General features: G+C 49.1%; 1 protein-coding gene and 1 pseudogene across 1 annotated transcript; one reads left to right on the forward strand and one right to left on the reverse strand.

Moving 5' to 3' along the window:
• Positions 1-231: 231 nt before the first annotated feature.
• Positions 232-4,379, forward strand: LOC103636690 (phosphatidylinositol/phosphatidylcholine transfer protein SFH6-like; annotated as a pseudogene).
• Positions 4,380-7,607: 3,228 nt separating this feature from the next.
• LOC100286328 (embryonic protein DC-8) lies at positions 7,608-8,391 on the reverse strand. The gene has a single exon (NM_001159215.2). It carries the CDS (start codon positions 8,144-8,146, stop codon positions 7,730-7,732), a length of 417 nt encoding a protein of 138 aa, NP_001152687.2. The 5' UTR covers positions 8,147-8,391; the 3' UTR covers positions 7,608-7,729.
• Positions 8,392-27,315: the final 18,924 nt, after the last annotated feature.

Genomic DNA, 27,315 nt, shown 5'->3' on the forward strand with positions numbered 1-27,315 from the left:
ACCTATATAATTTTTACTTTTTAAAATTATGTGTAATCTATCATATAAACTTGTTGTGTGTGTTGTTTTGAGTATAAGTTTGGTATTCGGTTTTTACCGAAAAACCGAAGTAAAAAACCGAAACCGAAGTTCTCGGTTTTCATTTTCTAGAAAACCGATTGGTTTCTAATGTTTAGAAAACCGAAGTTTTTTAAAACCGAAAAACCGAACCGAAATTTCAAAAAAACCCGAATGCCCAGCCCCACGCCCGCCCGATCAATCCGCCCGCCGCGACTCGTACGCCGCGACCCCCGCCAAACAACAGCCCGCACGCGTGCCGCCATCCCGCCCGCACGCCGCAATCTCACCGCGGCCGCTGTAGCCGCCGCGACCGTCGCGAACCGCCCGCACGCCGCAATCCCGCCGCGGCGGCTACAGCTTCCCGCCACTATGCCGAGGGAGGCGCTGCGTCGACTTCCGCTTCCCGCCGGTGGCCATCTCCATCGAGGACGTCCGCGACGCCGAGGAGGAGCGCACTGTCGCCTCCTTCCGGGACCGCCTCGCCGCGCACGACCTCCTCCCCGACAAGCACGGTGACTACCACATGATGCTTAGGTCACATTAAAGCCCACCCCTCTGTTTCCTTGCTTGCGCTGCATTTGGACGCGGTTCATTTAATGCCACTATGCCAGTGCTTGAAACTCACGGTTTGGTTCAGGTTCCTCAAGGCCAGGAAGTTCGAAGCCGATAAGGCGATGCTGATGTGGTCGGAGATGCTGAAATGGATGAAGGAGTTCGGAACTGACACCATCCTCGAGGTGGTCACTGCCAGCCAATTCTGGACAGCAAGCAAAACTTGGGAGATACTAATCTCTGTTTGGTATATACTAATAATCTTCTGTTGCTCCATGCGTTCAGGATTTTGTTTTCGAGGAGCTGGATGATGTAGAAGATTGATAGGCCATCTCCATCGAGACCACTTGATTCCGCCGCGCTCCCTACGACAGGAGGTGCCCAGGCCGAGGTCCTTCGCCAGCGACGAGCACCAACCATGTACGCCCCTGCACCCATTCTCTGCCCTGCTTTATGTGTTCGGATCTGATTTCTGATTTCTTAACATGTAAATACACTTAATGACCACTGGAGCTACACGTTTGAAGAATTTTACTGCTCAATCAATTGCTTTTCTTGACTATGAATCATTTTAGTTTATGAGATGTCTTGCATAATCACCAGCATCTTCTATGTATTTACCCATGCCCTTTCTAAGGTTTTGCCATTCTGCCCTGCTGCAGTTGCTCATGGTTGATGGAAATGGATTGCTCCACGCGCGAGGTAAAACACAAATCGCTCGCTTGCTGATATTGGCAGTCTCATTTTCAAAGTAATGGTTTCAAGTAGCTAACTTGTTGCATATAGCTACTTTAATGTTGCAGTTGATCCATATTTTTTTGCTTGCAGGTATGTGTAGTGATGAAAGGTTAGAATTTTACTGCTCAATCAGTTACTTTTTTCATGCAAATACCTCCAGCTGACTACTACTTTGGCTCCTTAGCCTGATGACATATATTGGTCTAATCTTTGGTTACCATACAAGCAACTCTGGATTCAGCACATAGTCACACTTATGTGTTCTATAGTTTTCATGGTTGTATTCCTTATACCAGTGACATTTATACAAGGTTTAACTCAGCTATAAAATCAATCGGGGATGTTTTGCTTGCAATATTGTTGCCTTTGTTTTCCCAAGTATGCACGTGTAGGCTTGTCCTTTTTGCTACTTGATGAAACAAACAATGTATTTATACCCTGAAATTTACAACTTGTTGTTTTCATAACCTGAAATCATGGTGTGCTAGAGTTGCTAGAGGCAAAGCATAAATAACTGAATATAAGGACAACTCATGGATTGCCTTTAATTTTTTTCTTAGCTATTTAGGACCCATTGCCGCAGCATGTTTTTAGGCTTTATCTTACATATTGAAGGTAAATAGAAACATATTCCTAGAACTGTGAGTATTCCTTAGAATTTGTTTAGTATCCACTGTAGCAGTATGATTTTAGGCTGTAATATAATTAAACTCAGTTTCAAAAAGGATCAATCACAAGCACATCATCTATTGTAGCAGCATGCTTTTAGATTGTAATATAATTAAATTCAGATTAAAAAAAGGATCAATCACATGGATGCTGTCTCGGAAGAAAAAAAATAAACCCACAGTAAACAGAATGTACCATCCATTGTAGCAGCATGCTTTTAGACTGTATTATAATTAAATTCAGATTCAAAAAAAGGATGCTCTCTCTTCATATATAGTTAGATTTCTCTGTGCTTATCTTTATTTGTTTATGTACTATAGGTTGGACAGAAACGTGGAAGATTGCTTGCAGATCTAGAAGAAGATGAACAACCTAAAAAGAAGGTTAAGCCCAGCGGCTCAATGGATTTCAGTTTATAATGCTAGGCGGCCCATGAAGCAGAGGTAATTACAATATATTTAATTATATCAGATGCTACTAAAGCTCATAGCCATTATTGAAGTAATGTGCATGTCATACTTAGTCTTTGGTTAATTTAGCTCCATGTTTGTAGTTTTTCAGTTTGATTGTTATTGATTTCTTCAGGGGTTTAAGAATTTCTCCAAGACTGCAAGAGAACTTGTGCACCGGATGCAGAAGATTGATAGCGACTATTATCTCGAGGTAATTATTCTTTTCAATGGGTAATATGTTATGGTATTTTCTCTGTTGACCCAGTTAAGTAATATGTGATGAATGCAGACACTCCACCAAATGTTTGTTGTGAACGCTGGCAGTGGATTTAAGTGGATCTAGAACAGCGTGAAGGGCTTCCTTGACCCAAAAACTTCATCCAAGATTCATGTAAGGCCCATAAATTGTATACCATCCTTTAGTGGACACTTGTTTGGTAGCACAATCATTAGTTTTTTTTCTTCCGTGTAGGTGCTTGGTTCGAACTACCAGAGCAGGCTTCTTGAAGTAATAGATTCGAGGTACTCATAGCTGTGTTCACCTGAACTTGTTCCCTTTAGCTGTTTCCTAGCTTCAGCATACCAACATTTAATATTGCTTGTTTTTTCTCAGTGAGCTGCCAGAATTCCTTGGCGGTTCATGCACATGTAGTGACAAGGGTGGTTGTCTAGGATCAAACAAAGGGCCGTGGAATGATCGTTATATATTGAAGGTGCCATTTAACGTTTTGTGTTTACGTAGAAATAGTTCATCTGGATGTTGTCCATGTTTCTCTACGTGCTGATAGATAATATCATTTGTAGTTGATCCACAATTTGGAAGCTGGATGCGCGAGGGAAATCAAACCTATTTCTGAGGGGGAAGAAAGAAACAGCTCCTCCTTTCGGTTGGAACAGATGAAAGTAACATTGTAAAACTATATAAACTTCATTAGTTATATTGTAGGAATCTGATTGCCCTTTTGGATTCTTGTTCTAAACTACTACTATATTTGCCTCTTTCAGTGGCAAGGCTTGTTAAGTGATACATCAAATGCTGAATCAGGATCTGATGTTGATGATTTTGGTGCATCATTTGTCCAGTTCATGAGGAAGTAAGCTTATCCATTTCCCTTTGTAAATACAGTGGGATCTTGTTTTCCAGCCCTACTTGTGTCCACATGGCACCTTGTAGTATATTGATTTGTTGTATTTATTTCTACCGAAGGTAAAGGGCACATATCGTGTGACATACTTAAGCTATGATGATCAAAGCCACCCGGATATGGCTCCTGAATCTTACCATGGAGTGCGACGAGCTACTGGAATGGAGCACCACAAACCAATGGCTGATTTCAGCCAATATTCTGCCAATAGAAGGCATGTTATATTCTTTTCCTACCATTTTGGTCAAATGAGTCTGAACCTACGGTTGCTTGTTAACATTTCATAAAGAGTCAGGGCATTGAAGATCGTGTGTGATGTCACAGTTACCATACATTCCTTGTTCTATGTCAGCATTTGTCCCCCTCTAACCAAAACGTAAATTATCAGAAGACATTGAATTAGAAAAATGAATTTGTTCTTCTGACATCTTTCATTTACATTGGAATTGTGTCATAAAATCGTTAGAGGATGTACAATTTTGTTAGGTGCTACACCATGGCTTATCTTGAAGACAGGAAGTTTTCTTTGTGTTTATTGCTGCTTGGGCCAGCCTCCTCTTCTGATTAATTTGTGCTTTTTCAAGAAAACAAAAAAAAATCATAAACCTCTCTATTTGGTGTTTTATCAGATTGTGAAAAATATACTTGTAAAGTGTATACAGTGGACAATATACGCCTCTGGTTAATAATTCAATCTGTGATTCCTGTGTTTCTATGATATGCTTGCTGCTCATGATATGTTTTCAGTTGGACATGCCAGTGAAATTGCACATCCTATTTTATTAATTTAGTCCAAGTTCATAGATGTGTGTTGTTCAAAGCTTGGGTTTGCTTCAGTTTTGGCATTTCGGTTTAAGCAACAAGTAGCAATTTCAGTTTGCTTCCTATTTCAATTTGGCATGATATGTTTTGTACAAGTAGCAACTCTGTACAAAATTGTAAGTTTGTTTTGATCATGATTTTCATGGATGTCCTGGTGTAAATTTAATATATATTTTTCTCTATTAATTTCTTGAGAATTAAAGCTGGAGGTCTTGAAGATTTGTCCTTAACAGTTTGTATTGTCAATTTTACAAGAGCAGATATCTCATTACACTGGTTGTTGTTCTTGGATTTGAAATTTCTATTTGAGTTGATGTCTGGAACTCTGGATAGCATGCTGTGGTACGAACAACTGATGATAAGATAATATATATGTTGCTCATGTAAAGACAAGTGTAGAACAAAAAATTCTCGACTTATAATGAGTTGGTTTTCCACTGTTTTGTAATCTTTCAGTTGGTTTGACCATGGTTGAAGAAATCTGATACTGCTACCGAGACATGAGAGACTATGCACGAGGTATGTAAATTAACAAGACTCATACAAGCGAGGAACAGTGTGCTGATGGGTACACAGGTAACACATGCTCAGGATTTAACATGTTTGGCTTCCGAGCAAACTTTCTCCAGAGCCCTAAGAAAATATAAGATTCGATCAGATATGTGTCGATGTTCATCTCAGCGTACTCCCGTTGCAACGCACGGGCACACACCTAGTAGGAAAAGAAATTCTGAGTGGTAGCTATTGATGTGGGTGTATTGTGGAGCAAGAAATGAGGTTACTGAACGGAGACTTCCAGATTACTAAAGATGTTTAACTCTTTCCTTACGTGTTGTTATTTCATATTTTTCCTTGCTATTACTTGTATCGTTTTCTCAAATTGTATTCAACGTCATATAGTATGTGTGTTACTTTGTATGTGGACTATTAGATGATAATCTATTGTTGTTCCAGAGTTGATACTAGTACGGTTGATTATGATGGCCCTTGGACAGCAACTTGAAGTATGTTTCTAAAGCTGTCTTGATGCAGGCACGTAAGGTGATTGTGAAATGTCTGAGATATTACCTTACCCGTTTAATACTCCATCCATTCCAAAATAAAATATGTTTTACATTTTTAATTGATTAATATATTTGTTCTATATATATGTCTAAATTTATCATCATTTATTTTAATATAAACATAAAAATCAAGAGCTAAAAAGTCTAATATTTTGGGAGGAGAGTACGTTTTTATTGGCCTTTTGCCCTCACGTCTTTGTGCTCCGAGCTTTGTAATGATAGTTGATAGTATAAGTCCCTTTGCACGGACTACCTTAAAGCATCTTCAAGAGACTGCCTAAATAATTTGTCAAGTTAAATTTTAGTTATTTAATAGCATAATAGCTCTTCAATAGACTAGCCATTTAACTTGCTAGACTATTATACTCTCTAAATTAATTCCCTCACTAGCTAAATTTAGCTAGCAAGTCTTGCTAGCCAAGCTAACTTGCATATTATAGAGTCTGTTGGAACGAGATATTATATATTGGGATGAGATGTTATATATATAGAGTTTAATATTTATGGAAAGATAAATAAAGAGTTAAATAGAGAGTCAAAATTAATGAGTCTTTTGTAGATGCTCTTACAAGCTACTCTAAAATGTATCCGCGGTGCTTGAATTTGACATGGTAGGTTATTTAGCTCTTAGAACTCTTAAAACTAGAAAAACGGATACTAAAACTTAATGGGTCCATTTAAAACTGAGTTTGAACATCCACCTCGGTCGTATTTGGATGGACCAAACCACAAAAGCGAGTTTGAACGTCTGGTTTGAGCATCCACGTCGCTTTTGAATGAGTCAGCCAAGTACCCGGTTTTGAGAGGTCGGGGTTCGAGTAACAAATCATGCCAAGCGGTCCATTTAAAACCGAGTTTGAGTATCCAGTTTCGGTGGTATTTGGATGGACTGAACCGGTTTTGGATGGTCCGGCCAAATTCTGTTTTGTTTTGGATGATCCGGCCAAATTTGTACATGTTTTTCTGGTTCGTGGTTCGAGATACGCAGGAGCAGGGACAGAGCGAGGAAATTTAAAAATGGACAAAGCGAGAATTTTTTTAAAAAAAATCGAATTAAACCGCTATATCAATATAAGCTTAAGAAATTACTCAAAATAGACATATATAATAGTTTAAAATAGTGTAACATCGAATAGATGATTAAAACCATAAAATTCATAATGAGATTTGAGAGGGGCTTTAATAGAACTCCATAGACTTGAGAGAGGTGGGGGTTAGAGCCTTATCCACCACACCGTTGAATTCGTGCCAGGTAAGTACCTTGGTGGCTCAGTACTAGGTTAACCTATGAACGAGAGGATTTAACTAAGGTCAACTCCAACCGCACCCCCACAACGCCCCCATCCTACGTAGCGTGTATTATAGGAGAGCAGTTGCTTTAATAGCCCTACCACGGTTCACCTTATATAGGGGAGAAAAAACTTCCCCTATATATAGGGTAGGTTATAATCTTATCTATTTTTTAATTTTTTTAGTTACTTCATTTCTTTTGACATTAACTTTTTTTAATTATTGTAACCTAATAACAATATGTATTATTGTAGTATAAATAACACACATGATTTCTAAATTTTAAAAACTAATAAAAATATTAAAGAGAAAGTGCAATAGAATGACCGGTTAAAAACGTACTATATGGGGAGAAAAGTATCTTTTAAGTGACAGTAAAATATAATAAAAAATACTGATAGTTTAAGTGGCAGTAAAATATAATAGAAAATATCGATAGAGAGAGAAATATGAAGAATGGTTGAAGATTCGTTGCGTTTTTAAGGATGACTATGACTCTAAATTTTGGATGACTATGACTCTAAATTTTAGAGTATAGAATTTAAGGATCAAACTGGAATAGGATCAGAACTTTTTTATATATATTTTTAAACTAAAAGTATAAATTATGAAAAAATAGAAAATATAAAGAAATAGAATTTCGAATTAAAATTTTAAAAAATTACTTATACTTATTTTTAAACTAAAATTATCTTAAGGTCTTAAGAAATTATGGAGAAATATTTACATCACGATTCATTATCATCCTATCCATATCACCGCATCCATTACCCCCACCCCCTAGGCGTTCCCTGTATCTGGATCCGATCAACCCGAATTCTCAAACCAAACACCCTTTTATTTATTGTAGTTTCTTATGTAACATTCATTTGTCGTTGCATGCTAATTTTACATGAGAAGCACAGCGCCAGCCAGGCCAGTTCCGATCCAGCGGCCATCAGCCAGAACGTCGTCTCCGCGGAACGCCGGTGCCCTCCTCCCCCATCGTACCGACGTCGTTGAACGCCTGCCCCGTCATCTGGTCCGCCGCCTTCACCCTTAGCATCACGTCCTCCTCCGACTCGGCGGCCCCCGCCTTATTATTTCCCGTCCTGTCCGCCGCCGCGTCCCTGACGCCACCCGCCTTGTCCGCCGCCGCGTCCTTCGTCTCGCTGGCCTTGCCCATGGCGGCGTCCGCCACGCCCCTGGCGTTCGCCTTCCCCTCCTGCAGGCTGCCCAGGATGCCGCCGCCGCCGCGGGGGCTGACGGGCGCCTCCTCGGGGACTCTGTCCTGCCTCGACGCGTGGAGCTCGTCGGCCGCCTTCTGCGCCGCGGCCTGGGCGCGCTGCTCGCGGCTCTTCTGCATGGACGCCATGGCTCTAGCTGACAGCAACCTGACACACTATCTAGTATCTACTCGATCGATGGCGACGCCGCCGGTGCACTTCCTTGTCCCTGCTTGTGCGAGTGCTCAGTGGATGAACACAGTGCGGCGCGAGGTGGGTGATAAAAAGGGCGGCGAGAAATCTCCAGAAAGGGTACGGTATCGCGGTGGCAGGTGCCGGCCGCCCGCCCGCGTCGCACTGCGCTCCACGTGTGAAACTGTAGGACACGTACAATGCAGACATGCTGCATGCGTTATTTGGGTATATTTGGTTCACTGAAAAAAAAAGGCAAGTAAAAATTTGTCGATGGCCAAATTTAAATATGAGATATTTGGATCAGATAAAGCCAAAATTTGACTGGCACTCCTAGGTGTTCGGACATGATTAAGGCGTAGGGCTTATTTTTCAGCTTCGGCTCTAGCTCATGCAAAAGTCGTGTCAAACATCTTTTTTTCAAATGGCTTCACCAGTAAAGTGCTTTTCCAAAATGAACTAGAGGGCATGAGCCAAAAAAAGTGGCTCACCCGGCTTCAGCTCACGTCATTTTTGCACAATAGCCCTCCCACCAGTCCAAATTATTTTTTTTTGGTCCTGCCCTCAATCCCTAGCCACGTATAAAAGTATCTATAAAAAGTAAACTATACAAGGGTCTTTCTGAAAAACAACCTATAAGCCGTTTTACCAAATGATTTTTTAAAATGGCTTTGGCTCATCTAAAGAAGTGGCTTCACCTCGTGAGCGAGAGCCAAAACCGTTTTTGGAGAAGCCAGAGCCCTGCCAAAGGGGCCCTAAGCCAAGCCAAAGGTTACGATCAGAACTTTCCGTAATAAGCTACTAACTCTGTTTCAAAATATAATTCGTTTGAATTTTTTGACTTTAATTTAACCACTCGTCTTATTTAAAAACTTAATGAGAAAATAAAATATTTTAAGTTATATGTAGAGTATATTGATAATAAACAAAAACACAATGATTTTTAACTTTTAATAACTTTTTTAGTAAACGAGTGATCATGTTAGGATTTAAAAAGGTAAACAAATTATAAATTAAGGTGGAGGGATATACCTTAAAGAAATTATGCACAAAAGGTAAAAACATAATTTTATATCTTTCTAAAAAACTAAATGTCTCAGAAGGATTTTTCAAAAATAAAAACCGTGAGCTCGGCTGAATGTTCATTGGTTTCTACATAGTGGCGGATCTAAGATTATCTGCATAGGTTACCGCTCTAGCTCCCTCTCCCCTTGCATGCCGGCTGCGGCTAGAGGAGACCCCCCACGCGTGCATCGCTTGCCCCTGCAGAGCCCCCTAGCGAGCGGAGCGCTTCTCTCTCTGCCAGTGTTTCGACCCCGGGGGTCCCTAGACCAACGAGTAAATTATCGATGCGTGTCCCAGCCTAGTTGGGTCGGCGCGAGACGGAACACAAGGGGGAAAACAGTAAGGGGAAACTGCGGCCTCGTGTTGTCCTGCGCCCAGGGCGGATGCGCTTGCAGTAGGGGGTTACAAGCGTTCGTGTGTGTCGACGTTTCGAGACCGGGGGGTCCCTAAGCCGACGAGTGAGTGTGCTGCGTGCCCCAGCCCAGATGGGTCGAGCGCGTGGGCGAGCGCGAAGGGGGGAGAGGCGAGGTGGCCGGAGACGGGCGTGAGAGAGGTGGAAGTCCCGCGGCCTTCGTGTTCGTCCCGCGCCCAGGTCGGGTGCGCTTGCAGTAGGGGGGTTACAAGCGTCCACGCGGGTGAGGGAAGCGAGCGGCCCCAAGAGAGCGCCTGTCCCGTCCTCGGTCCCGCGCGGCCAACCTTTTCTAAGAAGGCCCTGGTCCTTCCTTTTATAGTCGTAAGGAGAGGATCCAGGTGTACAATGGGGGTGTAGCAGAGTGCTACGTGTCTAGCGGAGGGAGAGCTAGCGCCCTAAGTACATGCCAATGTGGCAGTCGGAGAGATCTTGGCACCCTGCTAGTGTGATGTCGTGGCTGTCGGAGGAGCAACGGAGCTGGGCGGAAGGACAGCTGTCGGAGCGGTCGAGTCCTTGCTGACGTCCACCTGCTTCCGTAAGAGAGCTGAGAGCCACCGCCGTCATAGAGCTTGGGAGGCGCCATCATTGCCTATCTGGCGGAGCTGGTCAGATGGGACACCGGTCTTGTTCTCTGCGGCCCGAGTTGGCTCGGGGTAGAGTGATGATGGCGCTCCCTGTTGACGTGGCGGGCCCGCGCCCGAGGCCGGGCGACGTGGGGGCTCCTCCGAAGCTGGGGTCGAGTCTGTCTTCCGTTGCCGAGGCCGAGCCCGAGCCCCTGTGTCGGGCGAGGCGGAAGTCATTCGGCAGAGGCCAGGGCGGAGTCCGAGCCCTGGGGCCGGGCGAGGCGGAGTTCGTCGTCTTCCGGGGCCAAGCCCGAGTCTGAGCCCTGGGGTCGGGCGGAGCGGAGTTCGCCGTCTTCCGGGTCTTAGCCCGAGTCCGAGCCCTGGGGTTGGGCGGAGCGGAGTTCGCCGTCTTCCGGGTCTTAGCCCGAGTCCGAGCCCTGGGGTCGGGCGGAGCGGAGTTCCCTATGGCGCCCCTGGCGAGGCCTGACTGCCTGTCAGACTCACTCTGTTGAGTGGCACTGCAGTCGGAGTGTGAAAGGGAAATGTGCCCTTGGGCCATTTCTAAGTATTTTGGTGATTGGATGCAAACACAAGTGCCTAAATGTGAATCTATGCCCATGGATGAACAAAGTGCAAATCACGAGTAAAGGTATGTTTCTAAGCCTTAGTACATTGGTTTTGTGTACTAATATACTTATCTAAGTGTTAGAAACAGAAAGAAGGAAGAAGAGAAGAGTTGGCTGTGTACAGCCAATAGGCTGTTTCGGTCTGGGGCACCGGACTGTCCGGTGGTGCACCGGACAGTGTCCGGTGCGCCAGGCTGACTCGGCGTGAAGTCGCCGCTCTCGGAAAATTGCCGACGGCGTACGGCTATAATTCACCGGACTGTCCGGTGTGCACCGGACTGTCCGGTGAGCCAACGGTCGGCCGAGCCAACGGTCGGCCGCGTGATCTGCGCAGGACACGTGGCCTGGCCAACGGTCGGGAAGGGGCACCGGACTGTCCGGTGTGCACCGGACATGTCCGGTGCGCCAGATCTGCAACGGTCGGCAACGGTCGACTGGGCTGTTTAAGGAAAGAAATCGGGCACCGGACAGTGTCCGGTGTGCACCGGACTGTCCGGTGCGCCCGACGACAGAAGGCAAGGATGGCCTTCCAGATTTGTTCTCAACGGCTCCTAGCTGTCTTGGGGCTATAAAAGGGACCCCTAGGCGCAGGGAGGAGTACACCAAGCATTCTTACAACATTCCTAAGCACCAAGACATCGATCTCACGCATTCGTTTCATTGTGATAGCATATAGAGCTCTTGTGGAGTTGTGAACTCTTGAGTTGTGTTGCGAGCTCTTGTTGCTTCTTGTGTGCGTGTTGTTGCTCTAATCTTTTGAAGTCTTGTGTGTGTGCTCATTCCCACCTTTGCTCTGTGTTTCTTTGTGAACTTCAATTGTAAGGGCGAGAGGCTCCAAGTTGTGGAGATTCCTCGCAAACGGGATTGAGAAAAAGCAAGCAAAATACCGTGGTATTCAAGTGGGTCTTTGGACCGCTTGAGAGGGGTTGATTGCAACCCTCGTCCGTTGGGACGCCACAACGTGGAGTAGGCAAGCGTTGGTCTTGGCCGAACCACGGGATAAACCACTTTGTCATCTCTGTGTTTGATCTCTTGTGGTATTGTGTTTTGTTGAGACTCCTCTCTAAGCCACTTGGCAGTTATTGTGCTAACACTTAACAAGTTTTTGTGGCTTAAGTTTTCAAGTTTTACAGGATCACCTATTCACCCCCCCCCTCTAGGTGCTCTCAATTGGTATCGGAGCTGTTCTCTTCAAGAAGGGACTAATCGCCCGAAGAGATGGATCCTAAGGGAAAGGGGATGGTGGTCGACAACAACGAGAAGGAGTCTATCTTCAACGAGCCGAAGAATGACAAGTCTACCGACTTGGGCTCAAGCCACAAGCGCAAAGATGGGAAGAAGAAGAAGACAAGGCGCATCAAGGAGATCGTCTACTACGACAGCGACGAATCCTCTTCTTCCCAAAAGGACGACGACAACGACTACAGGAAGACGGTCAATTCGAACTTTTCATTTGATTATTCTCGTATTCCACATAGTTCGAATTCACATTTGCTTTCCATTCCTCTTGGCAAACCTCCACACTTTGATGGGGAGGACTACGGATTTTGGAGTCACAAAATGCGTAGTCATTTATTCTCTCTCCATCCAAGCATATGGGAGATTGTAGAGAATGGAATGAAATTTGATAGTTCGGATAGCCCTATGTTTATTAATGAACAGATTCATAAAAATGCACAAGCTACTACTGTGTTGCTAGCCTCTTTGTGCAGGGACGAGTACAATAAGGTGAGCGGCTTGGACAATGCCAAGCAGATATGGGACACCCTCAAGATTTCTCACGAGGGGAACGACATCACCATGCTCACTAAAATGGAGTTGGTGGAGGGCGAGCTTGGAAGGTTTGCGATGATAAGGGGCGAGGAGCCAACCCAAACATACAACCGGCTCAAGACCCTTATCAACAAAATAAGGAGCTACGGAAGCACGCGATGGACGGACCACGACGTCGTCCGCCTAATGCTAAGGTCATTTACCGTTCTTGATCCTCACTTGGTGAACAATATTCGTGAAAATCCTAGGTACATCAAGATGTCGCCCGAAGAAATTCTTGGAAAATTTGTAAGCGGGCGAATGATGATCAAGGAGGCGAGGTACGTGGACGACGCGTTGAATGGCCCAATCCATGAGCCTCAACCCATTGCTCTCAAGGCAACAAGGAGCAAGGAGGCGCTACCCAGCAAGGTGGCGCAAATTGAGGCAGCCGGTCTTAATGATGAAGAGATGGCCCTCATCATCAAAAGATTCAAGACGGCACTAAAGGGTCGCAATGGACGGCCAAGCAAGACTAAGACCAAGGGAAAGCGATCATGCTTCAAATGCGGTAAGCTTGGTCATTTTATTGCTAACTGTCCCGACAATGATAGTGACCAGGAACACGGGAGCAAGAGGGAAAAGAAGAAGCATTACAAGAAGGCCAAGGGCGAAGCACATATCGGAAAGGAGTGGGATTCGGATTGCTCCTCCTCCGACTCCGACAATGAAGGACTCGCCGCCACTGCCTTCAACAAGTCATCCCTCTTCCCCAACGAGCGTCACACATGCCTTATGGCAAGGGAGAAAAAGGTATGTAATCAAAACAATGTCACTTATGATTCTTCCAGTGATGATGAGTCTAGTGATGATGAAATAGATTACTCTAGTTTGTTCAAGGGATTGGATAGAACTAAAGTAGATAAAATTAATGAATTGATTGATGCCTTGAATGAAAAAGATAGACTCTTAGAAAAACAAGAGGATTTATTGTATGAAGAGCATGACAAATTTGTAGAGGCACAAAAATCTTATACTTTAGAAGTTAAAAGAAATGAAGTGCTTTCTAGTGAACTATCTTCTTGTCATGAAACCATTGCTACTTTAAAGAGTGTTAATGATGACTTAAATGCTAAGCTAGAAGTAGCTAGTAAATCTAATTCTTGTGTAGAACATGTTGAGATTTGCACTAGGTGTAAAGATTTCGATGTTGATGCTTGTAGTGATCATTTAGTTTCAATTTCTAAATTAACTGAGGAATTGGCTAGTCTTAATGCCCAACTTAAGACTAGCAAGAATGAATTTGATAAACTAAAATTTGCAAGGGATGCCTACACGATTGGTAGACACCCCTCAATTAAGGATGGACTTGGCTTCAAGAGGGAAGCCAAGAACTTAACAAGCCATAAGGCTCCCATTCCCGCTAAGGAGAAAGGGAAGGCTCCTATGGCTACTAGTGCTAAAAAGAACCATGCCTTTTTGTATCATGATAGGAGACAAACTAGAAATGCTTATAGGAGTTATAATGCATACGATGATTTTTCTCACGCTATGTTTTCTTCTAGTTCTTCATATGTGCACGATAGAAATGTTGGTAGAAGGGATGTTGTTCATAATATGCCTAGGAGAAATATTGTTAATATTCCTAGGAAAGTTAATGAGCCTTCTACAATATATCATGCTTTGAATGCTTCCTTTGAAATTTGTAGAAAGGATAGAAAGGTAATTGCTAGGAAATTAGGGGCAAAATGCAAGGGAGATAAAACTTGCATTTGGGTCCCTAAGACAATTGTGACTAACCTTGTAGGACCCAACAAGAGTTGGGTACCTAAGTCCCAAGCCTGAATTTGCCTTGCAGGTTTATGCATCCGGGGGTTCAAGCTGGATTATCGACAGCGGATGCACAAACCATATGACGGGGGAGAAGAAAATGTTCACCTCCTACGTCAAGAATAAGGATTCCCAAGATTCAATTATATTCGGTGATGGGAATCAAGGCAAGGTAAAAGGGTTAGGTAAAATTGCAATTTCTAATGAGCGCTCTATCTCTAATGTGTTTTTAGTAGAGTCTCTTGGATATAATTTGCTATCGGTTAGTCAATTATGCAATATGGGATATAACTGTCTATTTACAAATGTAGATGTGTCTGTCTTTAGAAGAATTGATGGTTCACTAGCATTTAAGGGTGTACTAGACGGCAAACTTTATTTAGTTGATTTTGCAAAAGAAGAAGCCGGTCTAGATGCATGCTTAATAGCTAAGACTAGCATGGGCTGGCTGTGGCATCGCCGCTTAGCACATGTGGGGATGAAGAACCTTCACAAGCTTCTAAAGGGAGAACACGTGATAGGTTTGACTAACGTGCAATTCGAAAAAGATAGACCTTGTGCAGCTTGTCAAGCAGGTAAACAAGTGGGAGGAGCACATCACAGCAAGAATGTGATGACCACTTCAAGACCTCTGGAGCTGCTGCATATGGACCTCTTCGGACCCGTCGCCTATCTAAGCATAGGAGGAAGTAAGTATGGTTTAGTTATTGTTGATGACTTTTCCCGCTTCACTTGGGTGTTCTTTTTACAGGATAAGTCTGAAACCCAAGGGACCCTCAAGCGCTTCCTCAGGAGAGCTCAAAATGAGTTTGAGCTCAAGGTGAAGAAGATAAGGAGCGACAACGGGTCCGAGTTCAAGAACCTTCAAGTGGAGGAGTTCCTTGAGGAGGAAGGGATCAAGCATGAGTTCTCCGCTCCCTACACACCATAGCAAAATGGTGTGGTAGAGAGGAAGAACAGGACGCTCATCGATATGACGAGGACGATGCTAGGAGAGTTCAAGACCCCCGAGTGCTTTTGGACGGAAGCCGTGAACACGGCTTGCCACGCCATCAACAGGGTCTACCTTCATCGCCTCCTCAAGAAGACGTCGTATGAGCTACTAACCGGTAACAAACCCAATGTATCTTACTTTCGTGTATTTGGGAGCAAGTGCTACATTCTAGTGAAGAAGGGTAGAAATTCTAAATTTGCTCCCAAAGCTGTAGAAGGGTTTTTGTTAGGTTATGACTCAAATACAAAGGCGTATAGAGTCTTCAACAAATCATCAGGTTTGGTTGAAGTCTCTAGCGATGTTGTATTTGATGAGACTAATGGCTCTCCAAGAGAGCAAGTTTTTGATTGTGATGATGTAGATGAAGAAGATGTTCCAACGGCCGCTATACGAACCATGGCGATAGGAGAAGTGCGGCCACAGGAACAAGATGAACGAGATCAACCTTCTTCCTCAACTATGGTGTTTCCCCCAACTCAATACGATGAACAGGTTCATCAACCGGAGGCGTGTGATCAAGGGGGAGCACAAGATGGTCATGTGATGGAGGAAGAAGCGGAACCGGCACCTCCAACCCAAGTTCGAGCGATGATTCAAAGGGATCATCCCGTCGACCAAATTCTGGGTGACATTAGCAAGGGAGTAACTACTCGATCTCGATTAGTTAATTTTTGTGAGCATTACTCCTTTGTCTCTTCTATTGAGCCTTTCAGGGTAGAGGAGGCCTTGCTAGATCCGGACTGGGTGTTGGCCATGCAGGAGGAGCTCAACAACTTCAAGAGGAATGAAGTTTGGACACTGGTGCCTCGTCCGAAGCAAAATGTTGTGGGAACCAAGTGGGTGTTCCGAAACAAACAGGACGAGCACGGGGTGGTGACGAGAAACAAGGCTCGACTTGTGGCAAAAGGTTATGCCCAAGTCGCAGGTTTGGATTTCGAGGAGACTTTTGCTCCAGTAGCTAGGCTAGAATCAATTCGTATCTTGCTAGCATATGCCGCTCACCATTCTTTCAGGTTGTACCAAATGGATGTGAAGAGCGCTTTCCTAAACGGGCCAATCAAGGAGGAGGTGTACGTGGAGCAACCCCCTGGCTTCGAGGATGACCGGTACCCCGACCATGTGTGTAAGCTCTCTAAGGCGCTCTATGGACTTAAGCAAGCACCAAGAGCATGGTATGAATGCCTTAGAGACTTTCTAATTATTAATGCTTTCAAGGTTGGGAAAGCCGATCCAACTCTTTTTACAAAGACATGTGATGGTGATTTGTTTGTGTGCCAAATTTATGTCGATGACATAATATTTGGTTCAACTAATAAAAAGTCTTGTGAAGAGTTTAGCAGGGTGATGACGCAGAAATTCGAGATGTCGATGATGGGCGAGTTGAACTACTTCCTTGGGTTTCAAGTGAAGCAACTCAAGGACGGCACCTTCATCTCTCAAATGAAGTACACGCAAGATCTGCTGAAGCGGTTTGGGATGAAGGACGCCAAGCCCGCAAAGACTCCGATGGGGACCGACGGACACACCGACCTCAACAAAGGAGGTAAGTCCGTTGATCAAAAGGCATACCGGTCAATGATAGGGTCATTACTTTACTTATGTGCTAGTAGACCGGATATTATGCTTAGCGTATGCATGTGTGCTAGATTTCAATCTGATCCTAAGGAGTGTCACTTAGTGGCGGTGAAGCGAATTCTGAGATATTTAGTTGCTACGCCTTGCTTCGGGCTCTGGTATCCAAAGGGGTCTACCTTTGACTTAGTTGGATACTCATATTCCGACTATGCTGGATGTAAGGTCGATAGGAAGAGTACATCGGGGACGTGCCAATTCTTAGGAAGGTCCCTGGTGTCGTGGAACTCTAAGAAACAAACTTCCGTTGCCCTATCCACCGCTGAGGCCGAGTATGTTGCCGCAGGACAGTGTTGCGCGCAACTACTTTGGATGAGGCAAACCCTCAGGGACTTTGGCTACAATCTGAGCAAAGTCCCACTCCTATGTGATAATGAGAGTGCTATCCGCATGGTGGAAAATCCTGTTGAGCACAGCCGCACAAAGCACATAGACATCCGGCATCACTTTTTGAGAGACCACCAGCAAAAGGGGGATATCGAAGTGTTTCATGTTAGCACCGAGAACCAGCTAGCCGATATCTTTACCAAGCCTCTAGATGAGAAGACCTTTTGCAGGCTGCGTAGTGAGCTAAATGTCTTAGATTCGCGGAACTTGGAATGAATTGTAGCATACATGTGTTTATGCCTTTGATCATGTTCATTCTGCATTTTGTTGCTTATTATGGTGCTCAAGTTGTACAAACACTTCCTGGACCTCACAAGTCCGTTGCAAAGTGATGCACATGTTTAGGGGGAGATGCGTTACAACTTGACCCTTTGAGACTAACCATATGCTTGAGTTTGCTTGATTTAGTCTCGAAGGAGAATTGAAAGGGAAAAGGTGGACTTGGACCATGAAAGACTTCCACTGCACTCCGATGAGAGGGTAACTTATTCCAAGTCCATCTCATGAACTCTTATTGCCATTTGATCTTAATTGTAGATTTTGGTGAGGCAATGGGGTTAAAGGGCCAAGATTAATCCCGTTTTGGTGCTTGATGCCAAAGGGGGAGAAAATAAAGGCAAAAGCAATAGATGGATCAGCTACCACTTGAGAAATTTTGAAATTAGTAGAATAGAGCTCTTTGGTTTGTCAAAACTCTTTGTCTTGTCTCTTTTATCAAAAGTTGGTTTCTTGTGGGGAGAAATGTTGATTATGGGAAAAAGGGAGAGTTTTTGAAATCTTCGATCAATCTCTTTTGGAATGACTCTCTTTATGCTTCAACATGTGTGCTTGACTTAGAGATAGAGATTTGAGGTCGATTTGCAAAAACAAACCAAGTGGTGGCAAAGGATGATCCATATATGCCAAAATTTGAATAAAACTCAAATTTATTTTATTTGAAGTGATTTTGCACTTGTTCTAGTTGCTTTATGTTGTGTTGGCATAAATCACCAAAAAGGGGGAGATTGAAAGGGAAATGTGCCCTTGGGCCATTTCTAAGTATTTTGGTGATTGGATGCAAACACAAGTGCCTAAATGTGAATCTATGCCCATGGATGAACAAAGTGCAAATCACGAGTAAAAGTATGTTTCTAAGCCTTAGTACATTGGTTTTGTGTACTAATATACTTATCTAAGTGTTAGAAACAGAAAGAAGGAAGAAGAGAAGAGTTGGCTGTGTACAGCCAATAGGCTGTTTCGGTCTGGGGCACCGGACTGTCCGGTGGTGCACCGGACAGTGTCCGGTGCGCCAGGCTGACTCGGCGTGAAGTCGCCGCTCTCGGAAAATTACCGACGGCGTACGGCTATAATTCACCGGATTGTCCGGTGTGCACCGGACTGTCCGGTGAGCCAACGGTCGGCCGAGCCAACGGTCGGCCGCGCGATCTGCGCAGGACACGTGGCCTGGCCAACGGTCGGGAAGGGGCACCGGACTGTCCGGTGTGCACCGGACATGTCCGGTGCGCCAGATCTGCAACGGTCGGCAACGGTCGACTGGGCTGTTTAAGGAAAGAAATCGGGCACCAGACAGTGTCCGGTGTGCACCGGACTGTCCGGTGCGCCCGACGACAGAAGGCAAGGATGGCCTTCCAGATTTGTTCTCAACGGCTCCTAGCTGCCTTGGGGCTATAAAAGGTACCCCTAGGCGCAGGGAGGAGTACACCAAGCATTCTTACAACATTCCTAAGCACCAAGACATCGATCTCACGCATTCGTTTCATTGTGATAGCATATAGAGCTCTTGTGGAGTTGTGAACTCTTGAGTTGTGTTGCGAGCTCTTGTTGCTGCTTGTGTGCGTGTTGTTGCTCTGATCTTTTGAAGTCTTGTGTGTGTGCTCATTCCCACCTTTGCTCTGTGTTTCTTTGTGAACTTCAATTGTAAGGGCGAGAGGCTCCAAGTTGTGGAGATTCCTCGCAAACGGGATTGAGAAAAAGCAAGCAAAACACCGTGGTATTCAAGTGGGTCTTTGGACCGCTTGAGAGGGGTTGATTGCAACCCTCGTCCGTTGGGACGCCACAACGTGGAGTAGGCAAGCGTTGGTCTTGGCCGAACCACGGGATAAACCACTGTGTCATCTCTGTGTTTGATCTCTTGTGGTATTGTGTTTTGTTGAGACTCCTCTCTAAGCCACTTGGCAATTATTGTGCTAACACTTAACAAGTTTTTGTGGCTTAAGTTTTCAAGTTTTACAGGATCACCTATTCACCCCCCCCCTCTAGGTGCTCTCAGAGTGGCGCAGGCGGCGCTGTCCTTCTGTCAGACCGGTCAGTGGAGCAGCGGAGTGACGGCGGTCACTTCGGCTCTGCCGGGGGGCGCGCGTCAGGATAGAGGTGTCAGGCCACCTTTGCGTTAAACGCCCCTGCAACTCGGTCAGTCGGTGCGGCGATTTAGTCAGGGTTGCTTCTTAGCGAAGCCAAGGCCTCGGGCGAGCCGGAGATGTGTCCGCCGTTAAAAGGGGGGCCTCGGGCGAGACGGAAGTCCCTCGAGGTCGGCTGCCCGAGTCCGAGGCTAGGCTCGGGAGAAGCGTGATCGAGTCACTCGTATGGACTGATCCCTGACTTAATCGCACCCATCAGGCCTCTGCAGCTTTATGCTGATGGGGGTTACCAGCTGAGAATTAGGCGTCTTGAGGGTACCCCTAATTATGGTCCCCGACAGTAGCCCCCGAGCCTCGAAGGGAGTGTTAGCACTCGCTTGGAGGCTTTCGTCGCACTTTTTTGCAAGGGGACCAGCCTTTCTCGGTTGCATTTTGTTCCGGTGGGTGCGCGCGAGCGCACCCGCCGGGTGTAGCCCCCGAGGCCTCGGAGGAGTGGTTTCACTCCTTCGAGGTCTTAATGCCTTGCGTAACGCTTCGGCTGGTCTGGTTGTTCCCTCATGCGAACTGGCCGTAGCCCGGGTGCACGGTCGGGGCCCAAGTTCTCGGGCTGGTATGTTGACGCTGTCAACGGTTCGGCCGGAGCCGGGTTTGCGAGAGCAGCCCCCGAGCCTCCGCACAGGGCGAGGGGACGATCAGGGACAGACTCGACTTTTTGCATACGCCCCTACGTCGCCTTTCCGCAAGGAGGAGGGGGGGAGTGCGCCATGTTACCCTCGATGGGCACCGAACATGGTGTCTCCGGTGAGCTGCAAGCGGGTAATCCGAGTGGACGTCCGTGCCCCGTTCGTTGGGGGTCGGCTAGGGGCCCAGAGGCACGCCCAAAAGTACCTGCGGGTGATCTGCCGGACCCGGTCCCCTGGCGACGGGGTCCGAGGGCTCGATGCCTCCCTCCGATGGGATTCCGTTACAAGATCGCTCCCGCTGGTCTCGGAAATGTCCTAGGGTACCTCGGGAGCGCAGCCCGAGCCTCGGTTATGTATCGAACGTACCCCTGGTCATCCCTCGCTCGGCGTCTGAGGCGACTGTGAACCCTTCGGGGGCCAGCCTTCGAACCTCTGATCAGTAATGGGCGCGGAGCCCGGGTAGCCTGAGGCGGCCATGGAGCCCTTCGGGGGGCTGGCCTTCGAACCCCTGACCAGTAGTGGGTGTCGGGCCCATGCGATCTGAGGCGACTGTTGAACCCTTCGGAGGGCCAGCCTTCGAACCTCTGATCAGTAGGGGGGCTCGGAGCCCGGTTCCTTCAAAGGGAAGGATCCTTTTCGGGGTATCCCCCTTTCCCGGTCCCTGTTGCAAGAGATGGAGAAAGAGGAAAAAAGGAAAAGGATACGAAATCGAACGACGTGGCGTACCTTTTTTGGCGCGGTCATTACGGCGAAGGCGAAGCGTCGCGTGCTTCTCCTGCCGGAGGCGCCGCCTGTCCCGCCGCGAAGTTAATGCGACGGGGCGAGTGGTTGGCGGGGCGGCCGTTGCGTGTGCGCGAGCCGTTCGAGGAACGGATCACGGGCGCACCGTCTTCACGCCGTGGGAGGAGGCTCTCTTGCTGTCCCTGGATGGGACGTGAGCCTGGCTGACGACGTGACTGCTGCTCCCATCCGCCTGCCACCGTCATTACTGCCGGCCCACTTTCGGCCGCATTGACCGTCGCGCCAGGCTGGCGCCGCTGGGTCATGCGCTGGGTCGCCTCGAGTCGCGGCATAGGCTCCGCAACCGAAGAGGTGCGACGGTGGCACAAGTGGTGGCGCGGTTGCTTGCATGCAGCAACTGGCGCGCTGGTTGCGTGACGCGTGGGCCTGGGCCTCCAAGCTGGCGTGTCAGAAGTCGGAGAAGCACGTCCACCTGGCGCGGTTGCATGCCGCCTGCATGGCTGCCCGCCCCTTCGCCCGTCGGTCTGGGCAAAAGTGGGGGGTCGCTTGTAACCGCTGGGCGGTTGTGCGCACCACGCGCGGCGGTTTGGCTTCTTCTGCTCTGAGCCGGTCTGCATGACATGCGGGACCCAGCCCCCGAGTCGCAGGGGAGGGCCTTGGAGCGTGTTGGAGAAGACTCAGCCCGTGGCGTTTGGGGGCGCACGTAGGGAGAGTTGCCTTTAAAAGGAGGGAGACCCCTTTCAGAAGGCAACCATGTCTTCTTCCTCCCTCATGCGTTGTGTCTTTCCGTCTTCCAAGTCCCCGGATGGGGGGTACCCACCGTCTTTCCGCCTCCTCGTTGGAGGAACGCAGCTCCGTGGGAGTTGGTACCTTTCAGCCATCGTTCGGCTTCAAGGATTTTCATCACGCAGCCCGGCCGCACCCCTCCACCGGTGGTCACCCGGGATGGCGACCTCCGGCTTGATGGTGGGGGAAAGCGAGCCGGGCTGCGGCCTCTGCCCCTCCCTCAGCCTCAAGGATTTTCATCAAGGCTGGGGAGGGGAGAGTGCCGAGTTGGGGTCGGCCCCTGCGCGGGCGGCGGCCCGCTCCTTCACTCAGTGATGGGGGGAGGAGCGGGTGTTGTCCGTGGCGCTGGCAGCTGCAGCGTGCCTGGCTCTCGGGCGCGAGTGGCTTCGGAGCCGCTCGCGGTGCTGGCTTCCGCCACGGCAGCTTGAAGAGGTTCTTCTGCCGGCGAGATAGCCAGGGCCGGCCACGGACTGACCTCCAACTCTACGACCTTCTGCCCGTCCTTGCCTCACGAGTTTTGGCAGGGGCGGGGGCCTCCTGGCAGCGGCATCCACCCTGAGGTCAGCGTTGCCGCTGTTCGGCCCCCCGGAGCAGAAGTCGTCGTCGTCGCCGCTACTGGAGCAGGTGACGGCGCGCCGTTCGTCGGCCTTTCGTTGCTCCGCAGGCCTTCCCCCTCGGAGTGGGGTTGTTCGTACCTGCGGAGGGGGAACCAGAGTTTCGTTTGTAATGGCATTTCGATTGCCAGTGTTTTTGTTCATTGTGGCTGTCGAGGCCTGAAGATGTATGTAATTTCGGCACGGAGCCGTGTTTTTTCCTCATTTTCGAGCACTAAGTCTCGCCTGTTGATTATCTGTACCGCTTCACCAAGCATGAGTCGCCCCGTGTCAAGGTGACGAGTGAGGTATCCGTATCCCGGAGGCGTAGGAATCCCTCGGCTCGATCGGCCTTGTTGTCTGAGGCTCCTCTAGCTTAGTTAAAGAGACCCCTCGGCCGCTCTTCGATGAGCCGAGGCCAGGGGTAGCGATATCAGTACGAACAGAGGCGGAGTTGGCTCGAAAATGGGAACCTGGTTGGCTGGAGCCTAGCCGGGTTGTCCGTCAGCGGACCCGACGCCGGAGTCGATCAGCCGAGGCCTCGGGTCGGGCTAGCGCCCTTGGAAGATGGTTGGCCGAGGCCCCGGGGGTAGCCGGCCGAGCCGCCTGCTCGGGCCGGATTCCCGGAGAAGTCCCTAGACCGCGCCGCCGTCCGAGGCTGGGTCGGACCTTGCTGAAGACGTCGTCGATGCCGAGGGTGCTACGGCCCCCTTCAGCGTGAAGACCCGAGCCTGCAGGATCAGATTGTCTTGTAGCGTGCTCCTTCTGCGGCCGCTGAGGCCAGAAAACACACCCTCGCCGCGCTTGTAAAGCTGCGTCTCTTTTCCTCTTATTCCGAGCATCTGGACTTTTTTGTCGGTAACAGGGATGTTTGTGCGGGCGAGAGTTGCTTCTCGCGGAAGGTGATGAGTGAGGTATCCGTATCCCGGAGGCGTAGGAGTCCCTCGGCTCGGTCGGCCTTGCCGCTTACGCGTACTTTCACCCGTCCATGAGGCCCTATCTCCGATTTAGTCGAGAAAGCTTGAAGGACCGCTTCGGCAGAAGAGCTTCCGAACGTAAAGACTTGTCCGGTCCACGGAGTCACTTTATCCGAACGCGAGTTACTTATCGCAGAAGGTGATGAGTGAGGTATCCGTATCCCGGAGGCGTAGGAGTCCCTCGGCTCGGTCAGCCTTGGCTGCTTACGTGTACTCCGTCGTTTCCAGGATCCGCTTTTCGAAGTAGTCAAAAAGCACGAAAGAAATTCTGCTAAAAAGAGATCTTTTTTCGAGGAAAAAATTCGACGCAGAGGGGGTCTCCCCCCTTTTAGCCCCCGAGGGAGGGTCGGGCTTTGCCGAGGCGAGGCCGACCCTTCCTTGATGACTAAACTTTTGCGTGGGTGCGAGGTATATGAACAACTTGAAAACATCTTAAGGGTAGAAGCGACGTAGCTGTTTGATGTTCCAAGCGTTGCCGTAGACCTCGCCTTGATTGTTGGCCAGCTTGTATGTTCCGGGCTTCAGCACTTTGGCGATGATGAATGGCCCCTCCCAGGGGGGCGTGAGTTTGTGCCTCCCTCGGGCGTCTTGCCGCAGCCGAAGCACCAGATCGCCCACCTGGAGGTCTCGGGACCGGACCCCTCGGGCGTGGTAGCGTCGCAGGGACTGCTGGTACCGCGCCGAGTGTAGTAAGGCCTTGTCCCGAGCCTCCTCCAGCTGGTCCAGCGATTCTTCTCGGCTAGCTTGGTTGCTTTGATCGTTGTAGGCCCTCGTCCTCGGGGAGCCGTATTCCAGGTCAGTGGGCAAGATGGCCTCGGCCCCATAGACCAGGAAGAACGGCGTGAAACCCGTGGCTCGGCTTGGCGTTGTCCTCAGGCTCCAGACCACCGAGGGGAGTTCCTTCATCCATCGCTTGCCGAACTTGTTGAGGCCGTTGTAGATCCGTGGCTTGAGCCCTTGTAGAATCATGCCGTTGGCACGCTCTACTTGCCCATTCGTCATGGGATGAGCCACGGCAGCCCAGTCCACCCGGATGTGGTGATCTTCGCAAAAATCCAGGAATTTTTTGCCGGTGAACTGGGTACCGTTGTCGGTGATGATGGAGTTTGGGACCCCGAAGCGATGGATGATGTTGGTGAAGAATGCCACCGCTTGCTCGGACCTGATGCTGTTCAGGGGTCGGACCTCGATCCACTTGGAGAATTTGTCGATGGCGACCAGCAGGTGCGTGTAGCCCCCGGGCGCCTTCTGCAAGGGACCGACGAGGTCCAGCCCCCATACAGCAAAGGGCCAGGTGATGGGTATCGTCTGCAGAGCCTGAGCGGGCAGGCGGGTCTGCTTCGCATAGAATTGGCACCCTTCGCAGGTGCGGACAATTCTAGTGGCGTCCGCCACCGCAGTTGGCCAGTAGAAGCCTTGCCGGAAAGCATTCCCGACAAGGGCTCGGGGTGCTGCATGATGGCCGCAAGCCCCCGAGTGTATTTCTTGCAGGAGTTCCTGACCTTCGGCGATGGAGATGCATCGCTGGAGGACGCCCAAGGGGCTGCGGTGGTAGAGCTCCTCCTCATCGCCCAGCAAGACGAATGACTTGGCGCGTCGCGCTACCCGCCGAGCCTCGGCTTGGTCAAGGGGTAGCTCTCCTCGGCGGAGATATTGCAGGTACGGGGCCTGCCAATATCGATCAGGCGTGGCCCCGCTCTGCCCTTCCTCGACGTCCAGTGCCTCGCCCTCGGGGGCCGAGGGTACCTCGGGCTGAGCCGAGGGTGCCTCAGGCTGTGCCGAGGGTGCCTCGGGCTGTGCCGAGGGTGCCTCGGGCTGTGCCGAGGGTGCCTCGGGCTCGGGAGCGTCGTCGATCTTGACGGAGGGTTGATGCAGATCCCGGGAGAAGACGTCCGGGGGGACCGTCGTTCGCCCCGAGGCTATTTTAGCCAGCTCGTCTGCAGTCTCGTTGTAGCGCCGAGCGATGTGGTTGAGCTCGAGCCCGAAGAACTTGTCTTCCAGGCGCCGAACCTCATCGCAGTAGGCCTCCATCTTCGGGTCGCGGCAGTGGGAGTTCTTCATGACTTGGTCGATAACGAGCTGCGAGTCACCGCGGGCGTCGAGGCGTCTGACCCCTAGCTCGATGGCGATCCGCAACCCGTTGACCAGAGCTTCGTACTCGGCCACATTGTTGGACGCCGGGAAATGGAGGCGTAGCACGTAGCGTAGGTGCTTCCCGATGGGCGAGATGAAGAGCAGGCCCGCGCCGGCTCCCGTCTTCATCAGCGACCCGTCGAAAAACATGGTCCAGAGCTCCGGTTGGATCGGAGCCGTCGGCAGCTGGGTGTCGACCCATTCGGCCACGAAGTCCACCAACACCTGGGACTTGATGGCCTTCCGAGGGGCGAACGAGATTGTTTCGCCCATGATTTCCACCGCCCACTTTGCGATCCTGCCCGAGGCCTCTCGGCACTGGATGATCTCCCCCAGGGGGAAGGATGACACCACAGTTACCGGATGAGACTCGAAGTAGTGTCGTAACTTCCGCCTTGTCAGGATCACAGCATACAACAGCTTCTGAACTTGTGGGTAGCGGATCTTGGTCTCGGACAGTACTTCGCTGACGAAGTAGACTGGCCTCTGAACGGGCAATGCATGCCCTTCCTCTTGCCTCTCGACCACAATCGCGGCGCTAACCACCTGAGTGGTCGCGGCGACGTAGACCAAGAGGGCTTCTCCATCAGCTGGGGGCACCAAGACAGGCGCCTTCGTAAGGAGCGCCTTCAGGTTCCCGAGGGCTTCCTCGGCCTCAGGGGTCCAAGCGAAACACTCGGCCTTCCTTAAGAGGCAGTACAGAGGCAGACCTCTTTCGCCGAGGCGTGAGATGAAGCGGCTCAGGGCCGCGAGGCATCCCATGACCCTTTTTACGCCTTTTAAGTCCTTGATGGGTCCCATGCTGGTGATGGCTGCGATCTTCTCCGGGTTGGCTTCGATGCCTCGCTCGGAGACGATGAACCCCATGAGCATGCCTCGGGGCACCCCGAAGACACACTTCTCGGGATTGAGCTTGACTCCTTTCGCCTTGAGACATCGGAATGTCACTTCAAGGTCAGAGAGGAGGTCGGAAGCCTTCCTTGTCTTGACTACGATGTCATCGACGTAGGCCTCGACTGTGCGACCGATGTGTTCGCCGAACACATGGTTCATGCACCGCTGGTACGTCGCGCCCGCATTCCTCAAACCGAACGGCATGGTGACATAGCAGTACATGCCGAACGGCGTGATGAAAGAAGTCGCGAGCTGGTCGGACTCTTTCATCCGGATTTGGTGATACCCTGAGTAGGCATCGAGGAAAGACAGGGTTTCGCACCCAGCAGTGGAATCCACGATTTGATCGATGCGAGGCAGAGGGTAGGGAACCTTCGGACATGCTTTGTTGAGACCAGTGTAGTCTACGCACATCCGCCATTTCCCCCCTTTCTTCCTCACAAGCACAGGGTTGGCAAGCCATTCGGGATGGAATACCTCTTTGATGAACCCTGCTGCCATTAGCTTGTGGATCTCTTCGCCAATCACTCTGCGCTTCTCCTCGTCGAATCGGCGCAGAGGCTGCCTGACGGGTCGGGCTCCGGCCCGAATATCCAGTGAGTGCTCGGTGACATCCCTCGGTATGCCGGGCATGTCCGAGGGACTCCACGCAAAGACGTCGGCGTTTGCGCGGAGAAAGTCGACGAGCACTGCTTCCTATT

The sequence above is a fragment of the Zea mays genome, chromosome 8 (genome assembly GCF_902167145.1).
Source record: "Zea mays cultivar B73 chromosome 8, Zm-B73-REFERENCE-NAM-5.0, whole genome shotgun sequence".
Classification (NCBI taxonomy): domain Eukaryota; kingdom Viridiplantae; phylum Streptophyta; class Magnoliopsida; order Poales; family Poaceae; genus Zea; species Zea mays.

What these genes read in the sequence shown, in the direction of transcription:
- LOC100286328 (NM_001159215.2), bottom strand. Translation starts at nt 8,146, where the DNA reads ATGGCGTCCATGCAGAAGAGCCGCGAGCAGCGCGCCCAGGCCGCGGCG.